The sequence below is a fragment of the Hydra vulgaris genome, chromosome 12, assembly GCF_038396675.1.
Source record: "Hydra vulgaris chromosome 12, alternate assembly HydraT2T_AEP".
In the NCBI taxonomy this organism is placed as follows: Eukaryota; Metazoa; Cnidaria; class Hydrozoa; order Anthoathecata; family Hydridae; genus Hydra; species Hydra vulgaris.
The window spans coordinates 10,377,501-10,402,500 of record NC_088931.1 but is presented as its reverse complement, the minus strand read 5'-3'; the positions used below and the strand labels follow the sequence as shown (position 1 = coordinate 10,402,500).

The window sequence follows — 25,000 nt, the reverse complement described above, 5'->3', positions numbered from 1 at the left end:
AAAGTTGCTACCCAACTTGTTATAATAAAATCCTTCTCAAATTTTTTTTGTAGCAGGTAATATCAACTACCCCAACATACACTAGGACATTAATGGAGGATCAAATTATTTACGTCAATCTAGTGTAGAGTTTTTAGAAGTTCTCAGTTCAATCTTCATATTATAATCAGTGTTAGAACCAACTCCTAATAACAACACCATTGATTTAATAATTACAAATGACCCAAATAAGATCTACACAATTAACAAATAAGATCTACACAATCAGCATAAATGATCTGTCATAAAAAAAATGGTAACTGTTCAAATCTATACGAAGCATTCAACAGTGTCAACTGGTAATAACAATTTAGTAATCAAAACAACAATTAAATGCTTGATAATCTAATAGAAATTTATAAAAATCTAATCAATATATATTTACCAAAAATCTATTTTAATGGTAATAAAATTATTTAATGATTTAATAATATAATTAATCAAAAAAGCTAATTAAAATAAAAAATAATATTTTTTTATGAAATCAGCTTTAAAATCAATTGATCATAAAAAAAAACTTTTAACTGAAGAAATGCAAAATGAACAATCAACAAGTGCAAATTAAATTTAAAACTAGGTACATTACAAACACAGAAAAGAATCACACAAAAAATACCGGCAATTTACTAAACAGTTACCACAAAACCTTCTTCAACAGTACTTTAGGCCATGTTGAAATAAGCTAATAATTTAGTGGTTTCAAAAATAATGCATGAATTTTAAATTAAATACAATAACTTATTATTATTCAAATAGTTATCTTTTTTGTTGTTGTTGCAAATTACTGTAGTTTGTTGCCACAGCAATGTACTAAAAATAATTTTTTGATTCATTTGTATAAAATCATAAAAAATTATTTTACATATTAATAGATATAATTTTTTTTAACATTTTTTTTTCCAGATGTATTAGAATGTTCCACCTATAACAAATGTCATTCTGATGCTATTTGTATGGAACAATATGCATCATATTCTTGTATTTGCAAAACAGGTTATGAAGGAAATGGACAAAGTTGTGCAGGTATACAATGCTTGTTTAATTAAAATGTTATAGAATATAAATATTTTTTTTACGTGATATAGTTAAATGCTGTAAACATCCAGTATGACTGAAAATTAATAAGTTATTGAGATATAGAAAAATAAACCTGGATTTCATTAATTTAAATTTATTTTTTAATATGCCACTTTTATTTGTTTTATTTTTATTTTTATCTGGAGAGTAAGAGTTAAGTAAAAATTAGTTAAATAAATTTTTCACTAATTTGATGAAGCAAGCAATTAAGCATTAATTAATTAAATTAAATTAAATTAAGCATTAATTAATTATTAAGCAGCAAGTCCCTTCAGGTTAAAGAAATGTTGAACTGTTCCACCCAGTTTCAACTTTTCCATTTAGTTTTAGGAAAGTATTAAACTTAAGATGAAGCTGGAAAATACTAATGTGAGGAAAATCAACAACACTATATTATTACTAATACTGTTTATATTTGTGTCACTTGGTGTCACTTCTTTGACCAGACTTCTGTGTGAGTGATACCATCCTTATAGATTATTAGCTTATAAATATACAATATCATATAAGTACGTGTGCAAAATTTTTAAACTATTCAAATATTTAATTATTATACATCATTGTAACGAGCTTTAAATCAGTATTACAATGGTGAAAGTTTCATAAAAAACGCATGATTCTACTAAAAGTTATGTCCATTTAAGTGACAGAAATTCATTGTTAAAAAAGTTAGGGTTCGGCCTACGGTAGTTTTATAATAGAACTTTATTGTTTTGTTTTTAGCACATTACTTTGCCTTGCTTATTTTTCTATTCAACTTATAACAGAAAAAAACTAATACTGTTTAATTAAAAAAATTATAAATGATAATAAGATAAATCAATTTCTATATGATTAAAATTTTTTTTCATAAATTTATTTATTTTATAACTTTTTTTTAAAGATAATACTTATTATATAACACTTTACATATATAGTCTTATATATTAAAACGCGTATAACCATTTGTTGCGTTATTATATATGTACATAGCCTTCTAGAAGGTTAACAGTGAACTGAAAGAAAATAATAACCTCTTTAATTATATCTATTTTTTGCAAGCGAAAAATATGACTTGAGGAAAAAGTCGGGAAAGGATGTGATTTAGTAATAGCAATAGCTTTGGGGAAAAAACAAGGCCTGTTTTCCTCACCGTACCATTGTTATTACTCAAGCCACATAATTTTTCGACTTAACAGATGCTATCTGCCATATAGATGCTATATAGCCATGATAGATACTAAAAAATACAATAATAAAAATTGTTTAATTACTTTGACAATTAGCGATAACATTTCATGTTAGTTAGTATTTAAAGAGATGAAGACATGTATTTAGATAAAGCGCATCAGAATATCTTTTGTATATCGCCTTGATAAACATCGAATAGTACGCCCACCCCAATAAATAAAAGATATATTTGTTTTAAAATATACTTCTTAATATAAAATTTAAACTAAATTAATTGTTTTCCATATGCTTATTAATGTTTTTAACAGAATTGTGGCTATGAAAATAGCCTAATTTTAAAGCAAATCTACCATTGACATCCAAAGATCGAAAAAAGTCGATCCTTCGAGAATATCTAAAGAAAAAATTTTTTTAAAATAATATATAGATCACCATAGCACAACCATTATTAATAGAGTAGGCATATGTCGTGAAAAATAAATTAATATCTTATTTTATATAAATATGTGATTACTGCATAATTTAATCTATAAGTATAAATTAACCTCTGTCCTGACTTATTAAAGATCCATAGAAGCAATAGTCTATTTTTCAGTTTTCATGCTCTGAGTTAAAACCTAGTAATGATAGATAAAATACATCAAATATTTAAAATAATTACTAAAAAAACCCATCAAAAATTAGGGGAAAAAAAGGTTTTTGTTTTAAGTTAAAAATAAATTAAAATAACTTAACTTCTGATGCATAACACATTATGCCGTTAAAACAGAAATATTAACGGAACTAAATGAATTCTTTGATTTGTTGCCTGAAAAAGAAAAGATATGATGTATAAAAATAATAATCAAAAAAACTGATTTCTATACTGATTGATTTAAACTACTTAACACTAATATCCAGGTGTGCATGCATGCAAAAGGTCATCTTTCTAAGTTGAAACAGTATATCAAAAGCCAGGTTATTGGCTCAAAACCAATAGTAAATGAGCTTTGGTTTCCCATAGCATGTTGCAACCAAGTTTACCCTGCTTGTTGGATGTTGGTAACTACCCGACTATCTAAAATAAGATCTGATACATAAAAAACAATCAATGAAAGAATTATAAATCTTTTCATAATCTTATCAACAACAGCAAAAAAAAGAGGGTGAGGGGGCTTAATATACACTTACCTAATATCTGTAAATGAAAACTATTAACGCAAGTATATAAACCATATTATGATTTACAATAATACATACCTTATTATAATCAATTTGCATACCATTTTTTTATATTACCATATTACCACTGATGATGTCTGCAGATAGTTGGTTTTTGCTCATTTCATACTTGACAGCATCATCATCATGAAGTCTGCCAAAATATATATCTTGGCTGTTAGTGGCTTTATCAAACCTCAAATGGCAAATACATCTTCCAATTGCAGCTCCAATAAGAATTTTTTCAATATTATAAGCCTCATTATTTTCTAAGTCAGGAAATATATCTTTTATCTGATTAGGCATACAATCTTTTAAATTTTTTTCTATTTTCCTCTGTTCTTTGTCCTTTTTATTTTAAATTTTGTCAGCCATACGCTGTATAAGTTCTGACATCATTTCTTTATGACATTGTGCATTTGCAAATCGAGTTTTTTTAACATTAAAAATGGCCCATAATATTAATTTGTTTTGAATAACGGTAGGCTTTTTAGAGAGTAGAGCAGTTGTTTTACTATTGGTTTTAAAGGTTTATCCCATAGCCTTTAATATTGCACCCCTTCCTATCAATTTAAGATCTAAATGTGTCCAAGAATAGAAACAATCATATAAAAACTTTTTCACCTTTTTTAGATGTAATCTTGAAACAAACTATATGTCAGACCTCCACATAATGCTAAGCCAGAAATGCCTTCAATATTTCATAGTGATGAATCAAAATACCACATGTGTGAAAAAGAATGTGTAGTCTGTTCTCTCTGTAGCGTGGTAGCAGTCCTCTGGGCAGCTTGTGTTGGTCCAAAAAGGATATAAAACCCTTTGTGTCACCTTTAAATAGTATAAAGTAATTATTTTAAAGAGCATAAGGAGCATGTGAAATAAGAAACATTTATGTGCTAATAAAAAAAATATTTTAGATTTGTATATCTTATTTCACAAAATTACGTTGTATTAAAGTAAAAAAGTGGTATTAAGATTATACATGTACCTTTTGCATCCTTGTAGCAAAGTTTGTTTAGCTGTAAAACAATATTTGCTGCAATGCAGTCTCTTCCGTAAAGTTTTCCTTCAGAGGTCTCTAATGCTTTGAGTGAAGACTTGCACGAACTGGTCACTGTGTCCAAGGGGTGAAGGTGACAGTTTCGTTCATTTAATGATTTCTGCCAAAAAAGGTTTAACTTAGTAACTGTTGCATGCTTTGTTACTACTCTGTCACTCATTGTGTTTGTTATGTTTCCAATAGTAGTACTTTGCACATCAGTGAATTGTAGCTGGTAGAAGTTACTATATAACTTTGCAAGATTATCAACAGATTTTTTAATGTGACTCTGATAGTCGTAAGCTGTACCTCCAGGAAGTTGATCAATAGCTACAACCATGCATACTGATTCTGTTGTTAAGTGCACAACATTTACATGAACACCCTCCTGTGTTGCTGCACCAAAACCAAGTTTCAGATTTTTTGTTGAGAAAGCTATTTTAGCGGTCAGTAATTTTGATGTTACACCAAGCTCATGCATCATTTGTTCCACAGTTGTGCGATGTGGAATGTGACTAAATTGATAGCCAGTGTGTTTAATTTGCCATTTCATTTGCCAAAATGGTTATCCTCTTTTGCAAAACTTTCTTCCTCGGACTCAACTGATCAGCTCTCAACCTGTGTAAAAGTGGTTCATGAGAAGATCTTATTAAAGTGGGACCTGATAAAGAAGGAGTTAAGTGATTACTATTTGATACAGATAAAACACTATTGAGAAGATAAAACAGAAGAACACGAAACAATGTTACTTGAGCTTGTGGTTGAATGCAATGGTTGTGGCATAGCAGATATTGATTTTTGGTATGCAAAGAGCATGTTGCAAATATTATTAAATTGTTTTGAATCTCTTGAAAAATTACGTGCATAGAATTTGGATCTATTTACTAGTTGCACAATCTGACTTCTACATATTTTGAAATTAAAAAGTTTATCGACTATTTCAACAGTTGTTTTAAATGATTTGTTATTGGATATGAATATATTTAATATATGTCCATTTTTTCAATCAATATTTAAATGAGTTGGCATTGTAAAGTTACAAGCTAAATAATTTTTGGCTTCACCATAAAATAGATGATTCTTTTTAGGTTCCATAATGCCCTAAAAAAAAATTTTAATAATCATAACAATTATTTTATTGAATTAGCTCTAATCGTTATTACACTTTTTTTTTTGAAAAAGCTATATTACATGCAACAGTACAAAAAATCACTTGAATCTTAAATAAAATATATACAAATAAGTATATAGCATAGTTTTTTTTTGTGTGTGTAAATCATGTTTTGAATACTTTAAAAAAATCACCATAATTTTTAATAAAGTTTAACTTTTCCAAAAAAACAACTTTTTAATGAATAAAAAAGTTCAAATATACAAAATGCTCATAATCGTGAATCCCTCCCCCCTCCCCCACAACCTCTGCAACAGAAGAATATTTGGTACCTTTACTGCGTGCAAAAATAGAGTATGAGCGTGTCATTATTTTTTAATGAAATTTGGCAGGTACATAGAAAATAGATATATAAAATTGACTGAAAAGTTAGAAAAAAAAACCATCATGTCTTCAATGTCAATTCACTTTCAGAACAGGAACGAAGTTTTCAATAGCAATCAAATCACTAAAAACGTTAGTAGCTTCAAAAAAAACAAACAAATTGCAATAAACTTACAACACTCTACTTTTAAAATATTATTCAAGTCAATATAAAATTCTAAAAAAAAGACAAGAAAAATTCATCCTTATGACACCTACTTCGAGCACGCGGTGAAAAAATGGTCACAGATTTTATCTTTAAAATCGGTGCCGTAAGTCCCAGATACGCACGTACCTATATTATATATATAGTTATTATAAATATATATATAAAATAACTGTAAAAACATTTTCTGTTTTTACAAACATTTTTAGTGATTTTTTGTTTAGAAAATATTCTTATCTTTTTTTGTTAAATAATAAAAGCTTACAAATAAATAAAGTTAACAGGATGCTGTAAACAAATAATAATATTATTAAATTTATTAGATAATATATATCTTCAATTCTATAGAATTTTTTAATAGATAAAACTAACTTAAATAAATATCAAGTATTAACATGAGTAATTTTTAAAAATACCAATATTAAATATGTATATCTTTGCATTAGATGTAAATGAATGTGCAATAAAAGATCTCAACATTTGTAGTAAACATGCCACATGTATAAATACACATGGCTCTTTTCAATGTAAATGTGTTGATGGTTTTATAGGTGATGGTTTTGTTTGTGTTGGTAAGTGGTCCTTTTTTTTTTTTTATTAAATTTAAAATATGTGTATGCTAAAATTAATATTTTTATTAAATTTAAGATAAAATGTGCATTAAAATTTTGTTACTTATGTTTAAGATGTAAATGAATGTGAGGAAGGTGAAGACAACTGTCACAGCATGGCTAATTGCATAAACACAATTGGTTCATTCCAATGCAATTGTGCAAGTGGTTTCCATGGAGATGGGTTTAAATGTGAAGGTAATTTCTAAAACAATAACCATATGTTTATATAAAATTTATATTTATAAAGTTAATATTAATAAGAGTAATATTAATAAGAAAAAAATAGTAATAATAATACTAATTCACTTGAAAATTATTTTTACTTCGTACTCATTATTTTGATTTTTAATTTGAATCTTTAAAATTTAAAAATTTTTTAGATGAATTAAATTCAATTTTAAATATAAAGTTGCAAAAGTAAATAAAATACAGATCTTTTAGTTACAAAAATGAATGTGCTAAAAAGTTTTAAGACACAATGTAAACAGTGCAATAAAGTTATATAGTATTTAAGCAACTCTACAATGACAATAAAGAACCATCTTAAGATGCATGGCATTGATGTCAATAAAATTGCATAAAACACATCAAAGGAAAGCCAGCAAATGAAAAACCAATGACAATTGAAGGTTTTCTCTACAAAAAAAGCCTTAAAGAAATTATCACAGGTCTTGCATTATATGGAATAATTATAAGAGCAATCAAATATTAAGTAATCAGTATCTTGAGGTACAAACTTCTAGTAACAGAATGTTATGAAATGAAATTTGTTTACAATCATTACAATAAAAAAACAACAACAGTGGTTTCTAACATTCAAGAAAAACTCAAAAATGGAGTAAAATACAGCATAAACATTGATGAATACACCACTGTAAGAGGAATAAATTTTTTTTAGTATGAATCTTCATAGCAGCGATGCAAAATAACATTGAAAACCAGTCTTGTGTGTATTATTGTTTAGCTTTTAACATGGTTGAGGCAATGGAAAAACATTAACTCTTTAACTCATTGTTAGACATTCAAATCACTCTAGCGTCTGTTTCTTAAGTCTTATCTTGATTAAACTCTTCCTCGGCTAGCAGTCCAGATAACATTCCTGTCATAGTCTTACAAAATTGTTCTCCAGAACTCTCTTCCATTCTCTCAAAACTATTTAATAAGTGCTTGAATAAGTCTTGGTTTCCTGGCTCCTGGAAAATGGTAACTGTTGGGCAGAAGAACTGCATGCTAAACTTTGTCAAAAGCCTTAGATATGTCAAGAGCAATAGCCCTAGCCTCGAGAGGTCAGAATGTTTACCAGAGTTTTTGAAAATGATAATTTTCAAAAACTCTGGTAAACATTCTGACCTCTCCATTTATCATCCGATCAGTCTTCTTTCTGTTATTAGCAAGGTCTTTGAGTCTTTGATTAACAAATTTCTGTCATCCCATCTTGAGTCAAGTACTTACTGTCGAACATTCAATACGAATTTCAATCTTCTTGCTCTGAGTTGCTAACTTGTTAACTGCTGTGGCTGAAAGATTTTATCATGCATGGAGGCGGAGAGGCTAGGGCTATTGCTCTTGACATATCTAAGGCTTTTGACAAAGTTTAGCATGCAGTTCTTCTTCATAAGCTTGTTTCATATGGTGTATCTGGGGAAGTTTTTGAGATAATCAAATCATTTTTTCTACCCGGTTTATTAAAGTCATCCTTGAAGGTCAACACTCTTTTTTATTTCCAGTAATTTCTGGGGTGCATTATGGTTTTATCCTTGGTCCTGTTTTGTTTCTTATCTAGATAAATGATCTTCCTGACAACCTTACGTCTAAAGTACATCTTTTTGCTGATGACTCAGCTTTATACTCCTGTCTTGACAAAAAGTCTTCTCTTTCGATTGCTTAAAACAGTTCCATTAACTAAAACTTTCATTCTTTTACTGTATCTGTCCCTGCATCCTCAAAAACTTTTGTCTAATTTTTTCCCCCACCCTTCAACCCTTTGGAAATCTCTTTCATCTTTATGTTTTCCTGACTCATACAACCTTCAACTTTTTAGGCCTGTCAACTGTTTCCTTGCTCTATAGCTTTATACATTTTATGCAATTGATCAAGACTTAAGTTCATGAAATTTAGCATTAATAAATACCAGGGTCTCAAGTTTCATACTGGTTGATAGATAACTTAACAGATTAAGTTAAGTTACTTATAAAGCAAATTCTTAATTATAAAGCAAATTGGAATGCTTAAAAGAATTTGAAAAAAAAGAATTACAAGTATGTTTATAAAGGTTGGCGAGACTAATAAATCTAAGGTTGGTGAAACTAATTCTGATTTGGTTTATTGAAATTTTTTTTATCAAAATGTTTTTAAAAATTTGCAGAAGTCTAATATAAAAACTTAATAGCTGACACAAAATTGAAAATTTTTTTGATGGCAGTTGAAAAAATGTTCAAACATTTCACCTGGAATAATTTTCAATGTAAATGATAATAACTGTGATTTTGAGATAAATAAAATGCCACAATTTCTTTAAACTTTGCTGTGATGCAACAATTAGTTTATTAACAACAAAGAGACAATTTTTCTGCTGACCCTAATATTTTATCCTTAATATTTTACTTATGATTGTTTAAATAGATTATTAGACAAAATTTGTCCACAAGCTTTTTTTTTTTTTTTTTTTTTTTTAATTTATTTTAGATTTTATTATTTGAAAATATGTTCCATAATTCTTGCTGTTTGACATGTATACTTATTTAATTTGACTGCAATTTCTTTTGACTGCATTATGACAATCTTATCATTTGTTACAAATTTCTAGATAAATAAAAAAGTATTGGGTATACTCAAGATTTTTTTCTTCATATTTAATTTAATTCATTAATAGTTGAGAGTCCTGTTTATCCTAATATTTTGTTTATGATTGTTAAAATAGATTATTGATAAAGTTTGTCCACAAGCTTTGTATTTTGTTTTTATTATTTTTTGTTTATTTTAAATTTGGTTATTTGAAAATATGTTCCATTATCTTTAAATATGTATATTTTTTTAAAGATTTTTTATAGTCCAATTTCTTTTGACTGCATTATGACAATCATTTGTTACAAATGTCTAGATAAATAAAAAAGTCTTGAGTATATTACTCAAGATTTTTTTTTCTATATTTCTGTAGCTGTAATTCTTTTTTATTTTATTTTGTCTGCATCTTAAGAAAGTCTTAGTTAAAAAGTTTTTGTTAAAAATAACTTTTTCCCCTAATATTTTGTAAATCGTGAAAAAAAAGTGTTTCAGACCTCAAAGGCATTAATTTATTTGATATTAATGTTAACAATAAAATCATTTATTACAACAACCGCTTTTTTTTTAAAAAATGGTTTGAGTTATTTTTAAAAAGTTTTTATTTTATTTTGTTTATAGATACAGATGAATGCATTCTTGATAAAAACATTTGTGACAAAGAGAAAGGTTTTTGTATAAATACCAATGGTTCTTATGCATGTGGTTGCAAAGAAGGAACAGTTGGAGATGGAGTTTATTGTAGAGGTAATAGAGTTGTTCAAAAAAAAGGAGTCCTAACTTTTTTTCTAGAACCCTTTTTTAATACAATAAAATATTCTATATATGTGAAGGGTGCAAGGGAAAACCAGTTATGTCACATTTTTTTCATTTTAAAAAAACAAAAAAAATGAAGTTCGAAGACTTATCTAAACTGTTCCAGTTCCATATATATATTTTAGGTTGATAAATTAGTATGATCTATTACATGATAAATTAGCGTGAAAAATTTTTTAGGAATGTATATGCTGCAATTGAATCCTAGATGGAGTGTTCCTTTAGCATATCGCTGGTTTTGCCTTTGTAATTCCAGATTTTAATTTAAAAACCAAAATAACATTGAATATGTTGCTTATAATACATTCAAATACATTTCTGTTGTGTTGAATTTAAAAACTTCTCAATTTAGGAGATGTGCGTAAAAACAAAAGAAACCCCTATGCTTTAGATTTACATCACATACCACCAATAAGTTATTTTATAACGTTTTCCATAATATAATAAATTTTCCATAATATTAAAAAATTTATTAATTTCATTTTGTTAGTTATTGTTTTGACAAACTCTTACCTTCCACCACCCTGAGGCTGATATCTTTCTAATATTCGACCCTTAGGTTAACAAAAATGAAAAAATTTCAGCTTAAGATAAATAAGAAAAGTGCATACGAGGTAAATAAAAAAATCAAGGTTTTGAGTTTTACATTTCTAAACTCTATAATATTTTCTGATACATTTTTGTTGTTGTAAAAAATGATATGTAAAAGCAATATTGACCATGAATTCAAAATCAGTTTCCTTTAATCAATATCTATTTTTTAAATTAAACTCAAGTTCAGACAACTCTGACACTGGTTCATCATCGCTTTACTGACCTTTGTGAGTCAGATCATTAAAAAAATGCTGGACCTCAGACATGCCAAAATATTTTAAACTTGCAGGTCAGCATACTTTGCAGAGCTGATAGGCAATCGCTTCTTTTTTCAAAAAGCTTTTGATATGACAGCTTTTTCAAAAGGTCTATTCCAACTGAGTCTATTGAAACAACGTAGGGAATTCTTGAAAGAAAATAACTTCATGAGTAGGGCGTGTTAGTATCGGACATTTGGCTTTGTAAAATGGTTTGATATGTTCAAAAAAATTTAGGAACATGTTCAGCTCCATCTTAATTACTTCAAAATATGAATGTTTCTAACAATGCATACAAAATTCTTCCATCCAATTTATTGGTAGTTCTGCTTGAATCTTCTGGGTAACTAGTACCATATCACAATCACACTCCATATAGCTGTGACCATTTATTGGGAAAGATAATATGATTTGTTGAAATTGTTACTTATTCACTACATTAAAGTGTAAAAAATGAATAATAGTCTAATTCTTATTTACTCAGCACAATCACAAAAAAGCTGCAAATGTGATACATCTTTAGATCAAATGTAGTCAAAATAGTGCTATTATATGCAAGAGCTGCATGCCCAGATACTACAACATGCTTCTTTCTTTCTGAAACAAAACACCACAAGTAAAGTTATTTTTCTTGACAAATTTTGAAGAGTTGTTCTACAGAGGCACTTTAGTTTTTAAGTATAATATTGAGCTTGTCGCATATTGAGCATGAATCTTTACAAGGATAACTAATGCAAGTGTTAAATTTTTCTACAAGTATTTTCCGTATACAAAAAAACAACAAAAAGTTAGATAATATCCAATAATATTCTTAAATATTATTAAATCACACATTATTAAAGTACCTGTAGCTTTATTGACAAGTTTTGCTTTGTGGAAAGCACTCCTTGTACATATCATACATTTTTGATAAGTTAAGATCCTCTAGTAAATGTGTCATTTAATGCATAATGACTTTTTTGTCCTTTAAAAAACTTGATATGATCAACTATTTACAATATGGTCTTAAAAGGCAAAAGGTTGGTTTGTATGTTTTCCCTGCTGATTTTTAGGAGAAACTCCTTAAAGATAATCAAATGTACAAGCTTTAGAATGTTTTATGAACTAAACCAAACTATTAACCTAAAGCTCATATAAAATCTTTTTTTTTGTGTTATTTTTGAGAGAGAAATTTTGTTAAAACATATTCGTGCATTATGTATTTTATTTGAATGACTAATTAGTAAATAAATAACAAAAAATGTTTTTTTCTGTTTTCTTACTAGTCAAAGCAACAGATATTATTCTTTCTATTCTTAATTTTCCAATTTCAAAAATTGATAAAATAGCATTGATGCAAACTGGAACTCTAGTAGTATTTTTATCTCAAGTCACTTTGTTGTTATAAGAGATCTTTTTTCTTCTTTTTGTGGCCTTCTTTGTTTATCACTTAAAATACCAATCATTGAAGCAAGAAAGCTGTCTTGTTCATCTTTATTTCTGTTACTTACTAGTCTTGATCAATTTTTTTTGTTAAAATGAAATTTGATTGGGTGTGATTCAAATAGTTAAAAAAAGTGCTCCAATTCAATTTGAAGAGTTTTGGACACCTCCGATTTACCCCTTAAACAATTTGGACATATCTGGTTTACCCCTTGTGACCCCTTTTTTTCACTTGAAAATTTAGATGTGATCTAACTTTTTTTTTGATATCCTTCTTTTTAAAGATGCACCTACTTACCTAAAACATAGTTGGGATAATTACTTGAAAATTGGTAATATGGGTTCCCCTCGACCCTTCATATATATATATATATATATATATATATATATATATATATATATATATATATATATATATATATATATATATATATATATATATATATATATATATATATATATACATATATATGTATATAGTAAAAAAAAACTAAATAACTATAACACTCGATTTATTTGGTATTGAGCACTCTTTAACAAGAAATATTTACACAATTACTACTATATATATATATATATATATATATATATATATATATATATATATATATATATATATATATATATATATATATATATATATATATATATATATATATATATATAATATTTTGCTAAAAATTGATGTTAAAAAAAAAAAGAAAAATAATTATAATAAATCATTAGAAGTTATTCAAAAATACAATTTTTTTTTTAATAATATCTTACAAATTTTTTTTTTTTTTACAACAGTTTTTAATTAAAATGTTTTTTTTACTTCATAGTGTTTTTTTATTGACAATAATAAATTAATAAAGTGAATAAATTAATAATTTGTTTACATTAATAACAAAGTAATATGATAAATAAAATAATTTGTTTACAATGATAATAAATTAACATAATGTAATTAATATAATGATAATTAATATTATTATTATTATATTATCATTATTATTATTATATTAATAAATATTTAACATAATGGTAATTAATAAGATAAAATATAAATAATAAAAATCTTTTAATAACCAATGTTTGTTATAATCTGCATGATTAAGTTAATTATTAAGAAAAAAGTTTGATACATTTTTATGATAAGGTTATTATATTTTTCTACATGTTGTTAGTTTTGTTAAAATTTATGATCCCTTAAATTTTGCTTTAAATCAATGAGATTTTTAATGTATTTTTTTAAATTATTTTTAATTAAAAAAAATCATCTGCCTTCCAGACATGATTTTAATAAACTTAAATAATCACCTATTCACTTAAATAATCACCTATTCACATCTTTACAATTAATCAGTTGAAATTTGAAATTCAAAGCTTGAAATAAATTCAAGCCTTTAAAAACACTTATTATATATAAATTATTAACAAAATATAATTATACTTATAAATTATTTACATTCTGCTGAGAACTTTTTATAAGATGCAAAAGAATTTTTATTTGTTTTGTTTAGATTTAAACTTTCACAAATTTGTTTAAATTTTTTTACAAAACCCAAAAAAAAAACAATTTTATTTGGCTAATATATTAATTAAATCAAGTTTAATAAAAGCATAATTAAGTAAAAAATTGATTAATATGTATATAAATATAAATATGTATGTATATAAATATATAATATGTATGTATATAAATATAAACATATATATATATATATATATATATATATATATATATATATATATATATATATATATATATATATATATATATATATATATATGTATATATATGTATATATATTGGTTTGTATTTATTTAAAGATTCTTTTTAGATTTATTATCCATGTACTTAATTATTGTGTCAATCTTGAATCTTGATTGGAATGTTAATCTGTATGATAAATCATCTTTGAAGTTTAATAAAACATCAGATTATATTCAGCAACAGGTTAGAATTTTAGCTAAGGATTAATTGATACAATTAGGAAGAAACAAACAATTCAAAATATTTTTTCAGAATATTAAATTATGATGTTTTTACACTAAACTTAGATAATAAAAAAAACAAGCTAAAAAAGACAAAGAATTGTATGGTATCATACAATCATGATGAAATATTTAAAATAGTTAGTGATATGTGAAACAACTGTTAGCCATCAGGGTTTATAAAATATATGAGATACATGAAACAACTATCAGCAATGTGTTGAGAAAAGAGAAATGTGACATAACCATCATACACCTGTAAATCATTATATCCATAATCTGTTATCTCTCCAATAGCTTTTAATTAAGAATTTATACTGTTTCACTTGTTAGGTTAAGAAATCATAAATTGGTATTATATAATTCAGTAAATTTTGTTAAAAGATTTTCATCAATACATATTGATAGCAATCTTAAGAAAATCAGAAAACTTACTTATTAGGAACATTTTATATTTATACATATATGTTGGATATGAAGCAAGATTCAAAATAAGCAATTCTTTTTTAACAATCTCATTTTCCTTCATTTATTTTATCTAAATGGACCAATGAAATCTAAATAGATAATCAATAAAAGACTTTCACTCATCATAAATTTCAAACTGAAATCTCAAAGTTTAAAACAAAAAATAAAGGAAAATTATAAAAACCACATTCACAAAATTTTACTTTTAAATGATTTTTACAAAAAAGAAATTTCTACAAAAAAAGTGCTTTTAAAAAAATGAGCAAACACTTGCTAAAAGCCTTCTACATGTAAAAAAAAGTCCTTGCAGTATGATACAGAAAGATTTATCTATCTTTCTGTAGCATATTTATTATCAGTTTTGTGCCATCAGCAAAATTTTGCATAAAATTCTTATTTATTTTAAAATGTGTACATAATAAGCTTAACAAAATGACAGATGGTTGATGGTTTATACCAGACTAATGTTGGTTTTGTTTTGTAGATTATTTAGTAATTATTGTGTTTATTTATAAATAACTTCTTAGCATTTTTAGTTGTGGATAAGTATAAAAATAATTATTAGTTTAAATAAAAGCTCTTGATTATCAAGTTGATAATGGAAAAAAATTATGTGGCAAATAAAAAAACAATAAATTATAAAATTAAAAGAGTCAAAAAGCTCAAAAAATAAAATTTAAAATATTTTAAATAATTAGAAAGGCAATAATATATATAGCTTAACTGTCTTAACTGTCTTTAATTAAAATTTTTTTAAGCTTTTTTTAATTAAAATTTTAATTAAAATTTTTAATTAAAACTGCTTTTATATTTATTTTTTATGTTCATTTTCTATTTTCATTTAATATTTATTATTTATGTTCATTTTTTTTTTCAACCCGTGAAGAGGTAAAATTAATTTTATTAACTTTAATGTATTATTTTAATTTAATTTTTAAGTTTTTAATTTAATTAAATTTAATTTTTTAAAGTATAAGTTATCTTAATCTACTTCATAAATTGCAAATAAAAATTCATTTTGTTGTTGCGTTTGTCAAAAATATATGGAGCTCTTGCAAATATTTAACTACAAGATTTTAAACATCTCTTGAAAAATGATGTTGATATCAATCGCATCTTGATTGACAAGTGTAAATTAGATAGAGCCACATCAAGAGTAAAAATTGTTAGTGAAGATATGTGGACTTTGGATAACAAAGTCAATTAGATTGAACAATTAAAATAATAAACTCACCTCAAGGAAAAAAAATTGCATTGAATCTGAACATCATTTAACATTACTTATTAAAATGGAAATTATTTGACTGGAAATCATTTGACTTATATGATCATTCCCTCCTACTGGTGCTACAGGCTTAGTTCTCGTTACCGAGTTATTCAGTGTTTTAGAATGGCTTAACAGAGTAAAAAGTTAAAAAGGCTGTTCTTCTTGATAATACTGCTACTAATACTGGAAAAATAAATCACTAAGTGGTATTGTTAAATGGTTTTTTTTACTACTGGAACAATAAATCGTGAAAAGTTATTTAAAAAGAATACTACACCTTATTGGATGCACATTACATCAAAAAAAACTTTTGTTAAGAACCTTTTTAAAAAAATTTGATGATGGCACAACTAGGCCAAGAAGCTTTAGCCAACTACTTGGCAGAAAATGTGCCAAAAATATTCTTAATACAAATCAAACTTTGTTTGAGCATTTTGAAATTCCAAACGTAGATTGGTATATTCTAGGAGAAATGCTAATTGATCTTAGTTGTGAACAAAGACTATTATTTGAATATTGTAACGGAATATTGTAACGGCTTCGTGAAAGTTTCTGAAAAATAGGCTGCTTATAAAATCAGGCTGCTCAACCATGCAAGGTAATTATCTTTAGCTATTTGCGTCCTCTGTTTACATGCTAGATAAAACAAGCTAGACATATCTTTAAAAAAATTTTGTTGTTTAGTTTTATACTCCAGCTTAAACCTGAATAACAAAATAGACAAGTTTTTAAAATTAAAAATAAAAAAGTCTTTAATATTCCATAACTCTTTGCTGCATTTCAATTAAATTACTAAGCGTAGGTACATTACAACACAGCTGCATTTCAATCAAATTTACTTAATGTATATATTTCAAAAGGACATTATTTCCATTCTTATGAAGTTGTTTTTTATTCATTTAAATAATTTTTATCTTCGTAGTATATCCTTGTCAAAATGTTATAAATCATGAAGTTAACTCATACTTTGAAAAATTTATGTAAATGTGTTTTTACATAAGATATCCTTTAGCAGTTAACAAGTTATTACAAATTTTTATCAAGTTCTTATTTTAATTTAAATCATTCAATAATGCAAATATTATTTTAAAAAAATGGTCAACATTATCATAGTTTAGTATGTAACTTTCCATTTATATATATATATATATATATATATATATATATATATATATATATATATATATATATATATATATATATATACATATATATATATATATACATATATATATATATATATATATATATATATATATATATATATATATATATATATATATATATATACACATATATATATATATATATATATATATATATATATATATATATATATATATATATATATAAATATATATATTTATATATATAAAATATATATATATATATATATATTCATATATATATAATATATATATATATATATATATATATATATATATATATATATATATATATATATATATATATATATATAAAAGCAGTATGTGAAAAAGTTAAGAACCGCTAAATTAAAAAAAAAAATTCTTTCAAATAGAATTAATTTTTATTCTAAAGATAATAAAATAGTCTTTTTTTTGAAACATATTAAAAATAGAATACAATAAAAATGAAGATTTTTTTTTTTTTAAATTGATTAATAGAACCTATAAAAATAAGGATTAAATAATATGTTAATTTTTTGTAATATTTTTTTTTGTGAAAAAGTACCACAAAGAATTTTTTGTGCTAAATGCTGCAGAAACGTCTTTTTTAATTTATTTTTACCTTTTTTATTTAAATATTCTATTAATGACCTGAGCCAGTACTCTATCTATTTGTAGAATACACTAACATAATTTATATATATATATATATATATATATATATATATATATATATATATATATATATATATATATATATATATATATATATATATATATATATATATATAAACACACACACTCACATAAATTTAATACACAAATAGCTGCAAAAGAATCATAATTTTTTATAAAAAACAAGTAATTACTTAATATTTTATTAGAATATAATTGCTTTAAGGTAGTTTAGCAAAGTTCTTATAAATTTTTTTTTTAAACAGGTTGCAGAAGTTTACAAAAGTGATCTTAATTACATGACGTCTCGTGTTCACAGATTAAAGTATTATTTTTTTCATTATATTGTATAATTATAATATTATAATATTTTTATAAGTATCATTAAAATAATATTTACAAATATAATAAATATAAATTTAAAAAAGTTGCTAATATTCTAATCTAATTATAATCTAATTTGTTTTTCTACTGCCTACTTGATCCGTTTTTAACTTACCAGGAAAGATTTAAGGTAAACTATAGAAGTTTTTCTGCAGTTTTTAATCAGTACTACCATGGATATAGAGGGGTTTGTACTCAATACTAATCACTTGCAAATTGAGGAATTTACCACACCAATACCTGTACTTGGTATTACCTGTAAACTTGGTTTACAGGTATTCTTTTCATTTGCTTATCAGTTAATGATGTTTATAACTGTTTAATAATAGATATGGCAGCATACGTGCATCTATAATTGTAGAGTTCATTTCTGATGGTAAAAATTCTATTGATAAGTTAGAAACTGCATCTAAGAGAGGAATGATTGGTCACTTGAAAATTGATCCAAGTTCCATTAAACTTAACAAATTAGGTAAATTTTTTTTATTTTTAAATCAATTTTTTTTTTCTTTACAACGTTATATTTTTGAAAAACTTGTTGTTTATTGTTATATTACAAGAATCCTGTATTTTGACCCAGAAATTTGACTGACAGAAATTTTAATTTGAGAGGGCTTGAGCCTCTCTGTAGATACACTTCTGGTTTGGGCTTAAACAAGACTGGACTTGGTTTTGTAAAAAAAGATTGAGCTTAGTTTTGTAAAACAAAAAAAATGAAGATTGTACTTATGGATATTAAATAAATCTTATTTAAGCGGCAATCTTGAATCTAGTTATAAATCAAGATTTACTTAAAGAAAAACAACCATTATTTTATGAAAAGATCTTCTTATGACATTTACAAGAACTTTATCTTATCTGGTTAATTAAGTCTAAAATAAACTTATGGGTTAATTTTTAATAGCTTAAAATGAAACAACATTTTTACAATGATAAGTCAACTATTAATAACATATTTAATTTATGTAACAATATATAGATAAATAAAAAATATGATTTTTTCATTTGTATTTTACTAGACTTTTAAAAAATTATATTTATATGTTTATATATTTATATTATTGTTATGCACTGATCATGTGGTATCATATTGGCACAGATTGTACAGAATGCATTGTATTGAGTTACCTGATAAATTGGTGTAGACAATAAATTATTTAAAACTTTAGAAGTCATTAATCTATTATAAATATGTTTTTTTAAGTGTTTAAATATATATAAGTTATGTTTTTAAGTATCTAAACATATATAGATATACTTTAAAATGACTAAAAGAAGTATAATTTCTTTGTCAAAGATGATAGTGTTAGATATTCCAGTTCAACAAAACTCCTTGTGTAACATATTATTTCCCAATGATTTTGTTGTTTTATTTCAAAAGTTGTATAACTCACTGCAATGTTTTTCAAATCTCTAGATGGCTACCCTGCCATTTTTTTAAAATCAATTGCAACTGCCATTGCCATTCCCCTTTCAATCTTGTTCAAATTTTCAATGACCACAAATACAACACTAAAAATAATTCATTTATGATATGAAATTTTTTACCTATTAATTCTTATTCATTAAGTTCCATTACCAATATTGAAACTTTTTATTCAATTCAGAATAATGGAATCGCCATGTCTTGATTCAAAGTTCCCTAATCATTGCTCTTGTATTTAAAATATAGCAAACTCGAACTCAGAACCTCTTACTTATAAAGTGAGTGCTCTACCACAACACCACTACCGCATTTAATATTTAAATAAAGTTTAAAAAATAAACAACATGCAACTTACTACATTACTTATTTCAATTTCTTACATTTAAATTTCAATATGTTCATTATATACGTTTCCGTTTCAATATATCCATTATCTCACACTTCAACTTCAATATGTTCATTATCTCACATTTCATTTCAATATGTCAATTATCTTACAATGTCCTATTGTTTTACAATTTTTCTAAAATCTTTTCAATGAATATGTCTTTCAATGATTGTTAAATATTTTATAATTAGTAATAAGATTTAAAATATTCTGAATTTTTATTTTTTGTTTCGCTTGTTGTTGTTTTTTTAATTAAGTTTAATTAAGTAAAAAAATATAGCAAAAACATTTGCTAAAATCTAATCTTTTTTATACTAAAAAGCGGAAAATAAACTTTTTAATTTAAATTTAATAGTTCAATGAATTAAAGATTGACAGGTCTGTTTCGAAATGAATTTTGTGCAGACCTGTCAATCTTTGTCCCACTTTTGTAGTATATTTCTATATTATTATTAAACAAAATTTTGTTGTAAGTTTTATTTCATACTTTTATTTCAAAAATAGGTTGCATTAAGTCTTGGTCTTAAAACTATAATGTTTGTTTATTAAAAATTATTTTGACTGTATCAAGAATAGACTAGGAAGACTGGGTATAATGTAATAGTGTCAGTATCATATACATAGTTTCTTCTTTCATGCTAACTTCATTTAAAAGCCGTAAGTTTCTGAGTGTTTTACAGTATGAAAAAAATGTGCGATTTGATAATCTATTACAAAGATAAGTTAGTAGTCAAAATTTTCTTAAATGATTCTTGAATGACGCTTAACTTTACAAGATCTGCTTCCAGTCGATTAACATTGATAAAGACAAATTCATTAAGTCTAACAAGAATTTCATAATTCTCTTTACATTTGTTGTATTTTTTACAATCTGGTGTCACCGTTTTAAGTACCAAATCCTTAATGTCTTTCAAATTATCTTTGGTTATTCTTATCGAAATTTGTGAGAAATTGTCTTTATCAATATTGTTACAACCATTGGCAATTTGCAATATATTAAGTCGTCTGTCAATGGTTTTCTTGCTTGAGCAATGATAGATGGTAACATTGACACTTAAGCAAGCGATGATAACCATTGACAGATGATAACATTGACACTTAAGCAATAATGTTGAAAAAGAAGAAAAAAAAGAATGTCCATCAATGCCCTAATTTTCTTTATTTCTTTTTATTCTTTATTTTTCTTTATCTTTTTTGCTTCTTTTCCTGTATTAAAGCTTTCCATTAATTGACTTTCATCTCTAAACAGGAAACATTGAGCTAATGAGCAGTAGTTGAATTTTTCAGGATCAATCTTTGCCTGAAAGAGCAGAATTCTCACTATAGGTGGGCGTGATCTCATTTTCATCGGGAGCATGTTCTTCATATACATCATCAATTCATCATTCTCACCATTAGATTTAGCATAATATGGTTCAAAAGCATTGCAAATTTTATTAGACTCATTGATTAAAGTTCATAATTCAAGTGTTCTAAAAGATGATGTTTCTATCTATCAATAATGTTGGGGCAGAAACCTGAGGGGTTATTTTGAATAACACACAGTTTCTTGAGTTCTCTCAAAGTTTTAAATGTCGGAAAACTTGCCGATACTTGCCGTTTATTTAATAACACTATGCAGATTTTAAATAATTTACTTAAGCTTTTTTTAATTTCTGTAGGCTCATTTTTAGCAATGTATTTGGCCATGTATTCAGCAATGCTCTCATTATTTTATCTCATTATTAGATAATTTTAGTTTTTTTGCATGTCCGTCGTGGAAATACAAAATGACATCGATTGGTCTTTGTGAAGATTCTTTGTGATATTTTGAAGTGTGATGATTAATTTCAACAATAGTCTTCTTTATTATTTTCTGGAATTTTGTTCAAATTTTTTCATAGTTGAAAGACCACATCACCGGAATTGCTTTTATCAAATCAAGCTAATGTAAATCGTTGCAACTAAATTTGACAATGAATGTAAGCTTTGAGTTTATTTAATGGAGTTTTCCTGTATGATCTTGAGCCTCATGATTTTTTAACCATTTTGCAAATAAATGCTCTTTGAATAATTGTTTTAAGGCATCAAACAGACTTATTATCATTCTCACAATGGAGTTCCATTATTAGAATGGTAAAAATTTTGATATAAGCATGGTTGCCAAAGCCATTACAGTACATTGCTATCCTGCATACTGTACATTAAAGATTCTTTCATTTCATTAATTGAAAGATGCCCTGATGATTCTTCTAAAATTGTTTATTGCTAAAAATGCTCTCTTGATATTCTTCTTCATCTTGCTGTGTTCTGATTACTTTGTTAATATCAATTTTGACTGTTTTAAAAACATTTTCATATCACTGTAAAATGGATTGTTTGCAATGAGACATTTCTGTGATCACAACGACTAACGAGTCTTCAAGTTTTTGTGGAAGTATTATTGTCATCATTTTAAATAGGTATATTGCAAATGAAACAGCTTGATATTTAACAATTTTTAAGTAAGTAATTACAGGTGTTTCATCTGGTTTTAAATTGTTCCAGTTTTTGATGGATGTAAAAGTTTCTAACTAGTCACATGTTTTTTGCACAGAGTACTAAGAGTGAGAATTGATTGGGAACCCAGTTCTTCAGGAAGGTAGGCTGGAATTTTGTCTTTCAATAAACAGTGTTTCCTGGTTTGACTAAGGTAACATTGTTTATAGCAAATGTCACAAGCCAGGTCACAGTAGATGTTTATATTTTTCTCAAAATTTGAGACAGTTACTTCTCTTGTTATACCTTTGACTCAATTTGCAGTAAGACGAGTTTTACATTCTTTGCTTGTTTCATTTAACTTTTTTGAGCCAAGTCTCTCACGAACAATTTTCAGACAATTTTTGTATTCATCTTGCGTTTCATTTATCACCTTTGTTTCATACCATTCATGAGCAACTTGTTGACTATGTTCTTCTGTTGTCTCATCCAACAGCAATCTTGAATATTTTTTGCAATAAGTTTGTAGGTGTTTTGTATGTTCGTCTTCTGTTTTATTTGAAAGTTTGTTGGCTTTTCTTTCATAAGCCACTTGAAGGCACTCTATGCGTTCTTCTATTTAGTTAGCATATCACTTGCAAACATTTATGAGTTGCTTTTCTTATTGTTGATCTGTTTTGCAAGCTTTTGACGTTGATTTTTTCATTCTTTGCTGGTTTAAATGCTTCTTTTGTTTGTCATGAATTTTGACTGCTCTTTTTTTAAATAGTTTCACAAGCTTTATTCAAATTTTCTTCTCTTTGTAATGGTGTTTGTAAAAGTTTTTGTTTCTTATTTTATATTTTTTGCTTCTTTAAACATATTTCACGCTGTTCAGACAACATTATCTGAGCCACCTGTGTATAAAATGTAGCAAAGGCTGTGTATTTGCTATATTTTATTTTCTAATTTTAAGTCTTTATAATGAGTTACGGTATTTTACAATGTGTATTTGTTAAGTAGCATTGTTCTTGTCATCATATTATTATTAAATAGTTTTTTCAGTGTATTAGACTATAGTGGTTGATACAACAAGAAATAATATGAAAAGTTGTGATTAAGTTTCCTAGTAGCAAGCATTATTGGTGCAATATTGGTACAATATTTATCTCAAACTTGGCTAAATATTGTTAAAAGTATGTTGATTAAGTTTAAATAATTGTTATCCCTATTTTCAAATATTTTGGAGGGCGATCTGATTTGTCTAGTTACCATCCCATTAGTCTTCTTACTATCATAAGCAAAGTTTTTGAGTCTTTAATTAACACATAATCTCTCATCTTGAATCTTAGAACTTACTTTCTGATCATCAATATGGATTTCGATCTTCTCGTTTTACTGCTGATTTGTTAACAATAATAACTGATAGGTTTTATCATGCATTAGATGTGAAGAAGTTAAGGCTATCACTCTTGACATTTCTAGAGCCTTTGATAAAGTTTGGCATGCTGATCTTCTCCATAAGCTCCATAAGTTGATACGATGTATCAGATAACCTCTTTGAGGTTATTGAATCCTTCTTTACCAATCAAGGTATAAAAGTTGTATCAAGGTCCACTCCTTGGCCCTATATTTTTTTTAATTTACATAATTGATCTTACAGAATTTCTCTCATCTCAGGTGCCATTGATCGCTGATGATACTACCATTTATTCTTGTCTTAATAAGAACCCCAATACTCTCTGTTTGCTTGGAGGGGCATTTGAGCGTAAAAAGGACCTCATTTCTGCTACAGCAGAAATGAGGTTCTTTTGACGGTCTCATAATGAGGTTCTCATTGGTTGGTGAACTTTAATCCAGATAAAACTGAAGTTTTTCAGCTAATCCTTATTACAACAGTCTTGATGTTCCTTTATTTATGAATGTTAATGTACTCGATGAGTCATCTACCCTTTGTCTTCTAGGATTAGCACTTAGTTCTGATCTTTCTTGGAAACCATATATCAAATCCATTGCAAAATTAGCATCTGCTAAGGTTGCATCACTTTATCATGCTCGCCACTTTCTTACTCTGGATTATATTCTTTATCTTTATTATTCTCAAATCTGTCCTTGTATG

General features: G+C 25.9%; 1 protein-coding gene across 2 annotated transcripts in view; it reads left to right on the top strand.

The window, feature by feature from the left end:
• Nucleotides 1-25,000, top strand: part of LOC100197784 (uncharacterized) — a 133,123-nt gene that overhangs the window by 54,636 nt on the left and 53,487 nt on the right. For both annotated transcript variants that reach the window (XM_065811818.1, XM_065811819.1), the window contains exons 20-26: nucleotides 943-1,062; nucleotides 6,672-6,797; nucleotides 6,912-7,034; nucleotides 10,242-10,367; nucleotides 14,536-14,651; nucleotides 18,514-18,572; nucleotides 18,961-19,103. In XM_065811818.1, coding sequence (XP_065667890.1) covers nucleotides 943-1,062; nucleotides 6,672-6,797; nucleotides 6,912-7,034; nucleotides 10,242-10,367; nucleotides 14,536-14,651; nucleotides 18,514-18,572; nucleotides 18,961-19,103 — 813 coding nt within the window. The remainder of the gene's footprint in view (nucleotides 1-942; nucleotides 1,063-6,671; nucleotides 6,798-6,911; nucleotides 7,035-10,241; nucleotides 10,368-14,535; nucleotides 14,652-18,513; nucleotides 18,573-18,960; nucleotides 19,104-25,000) is intronic.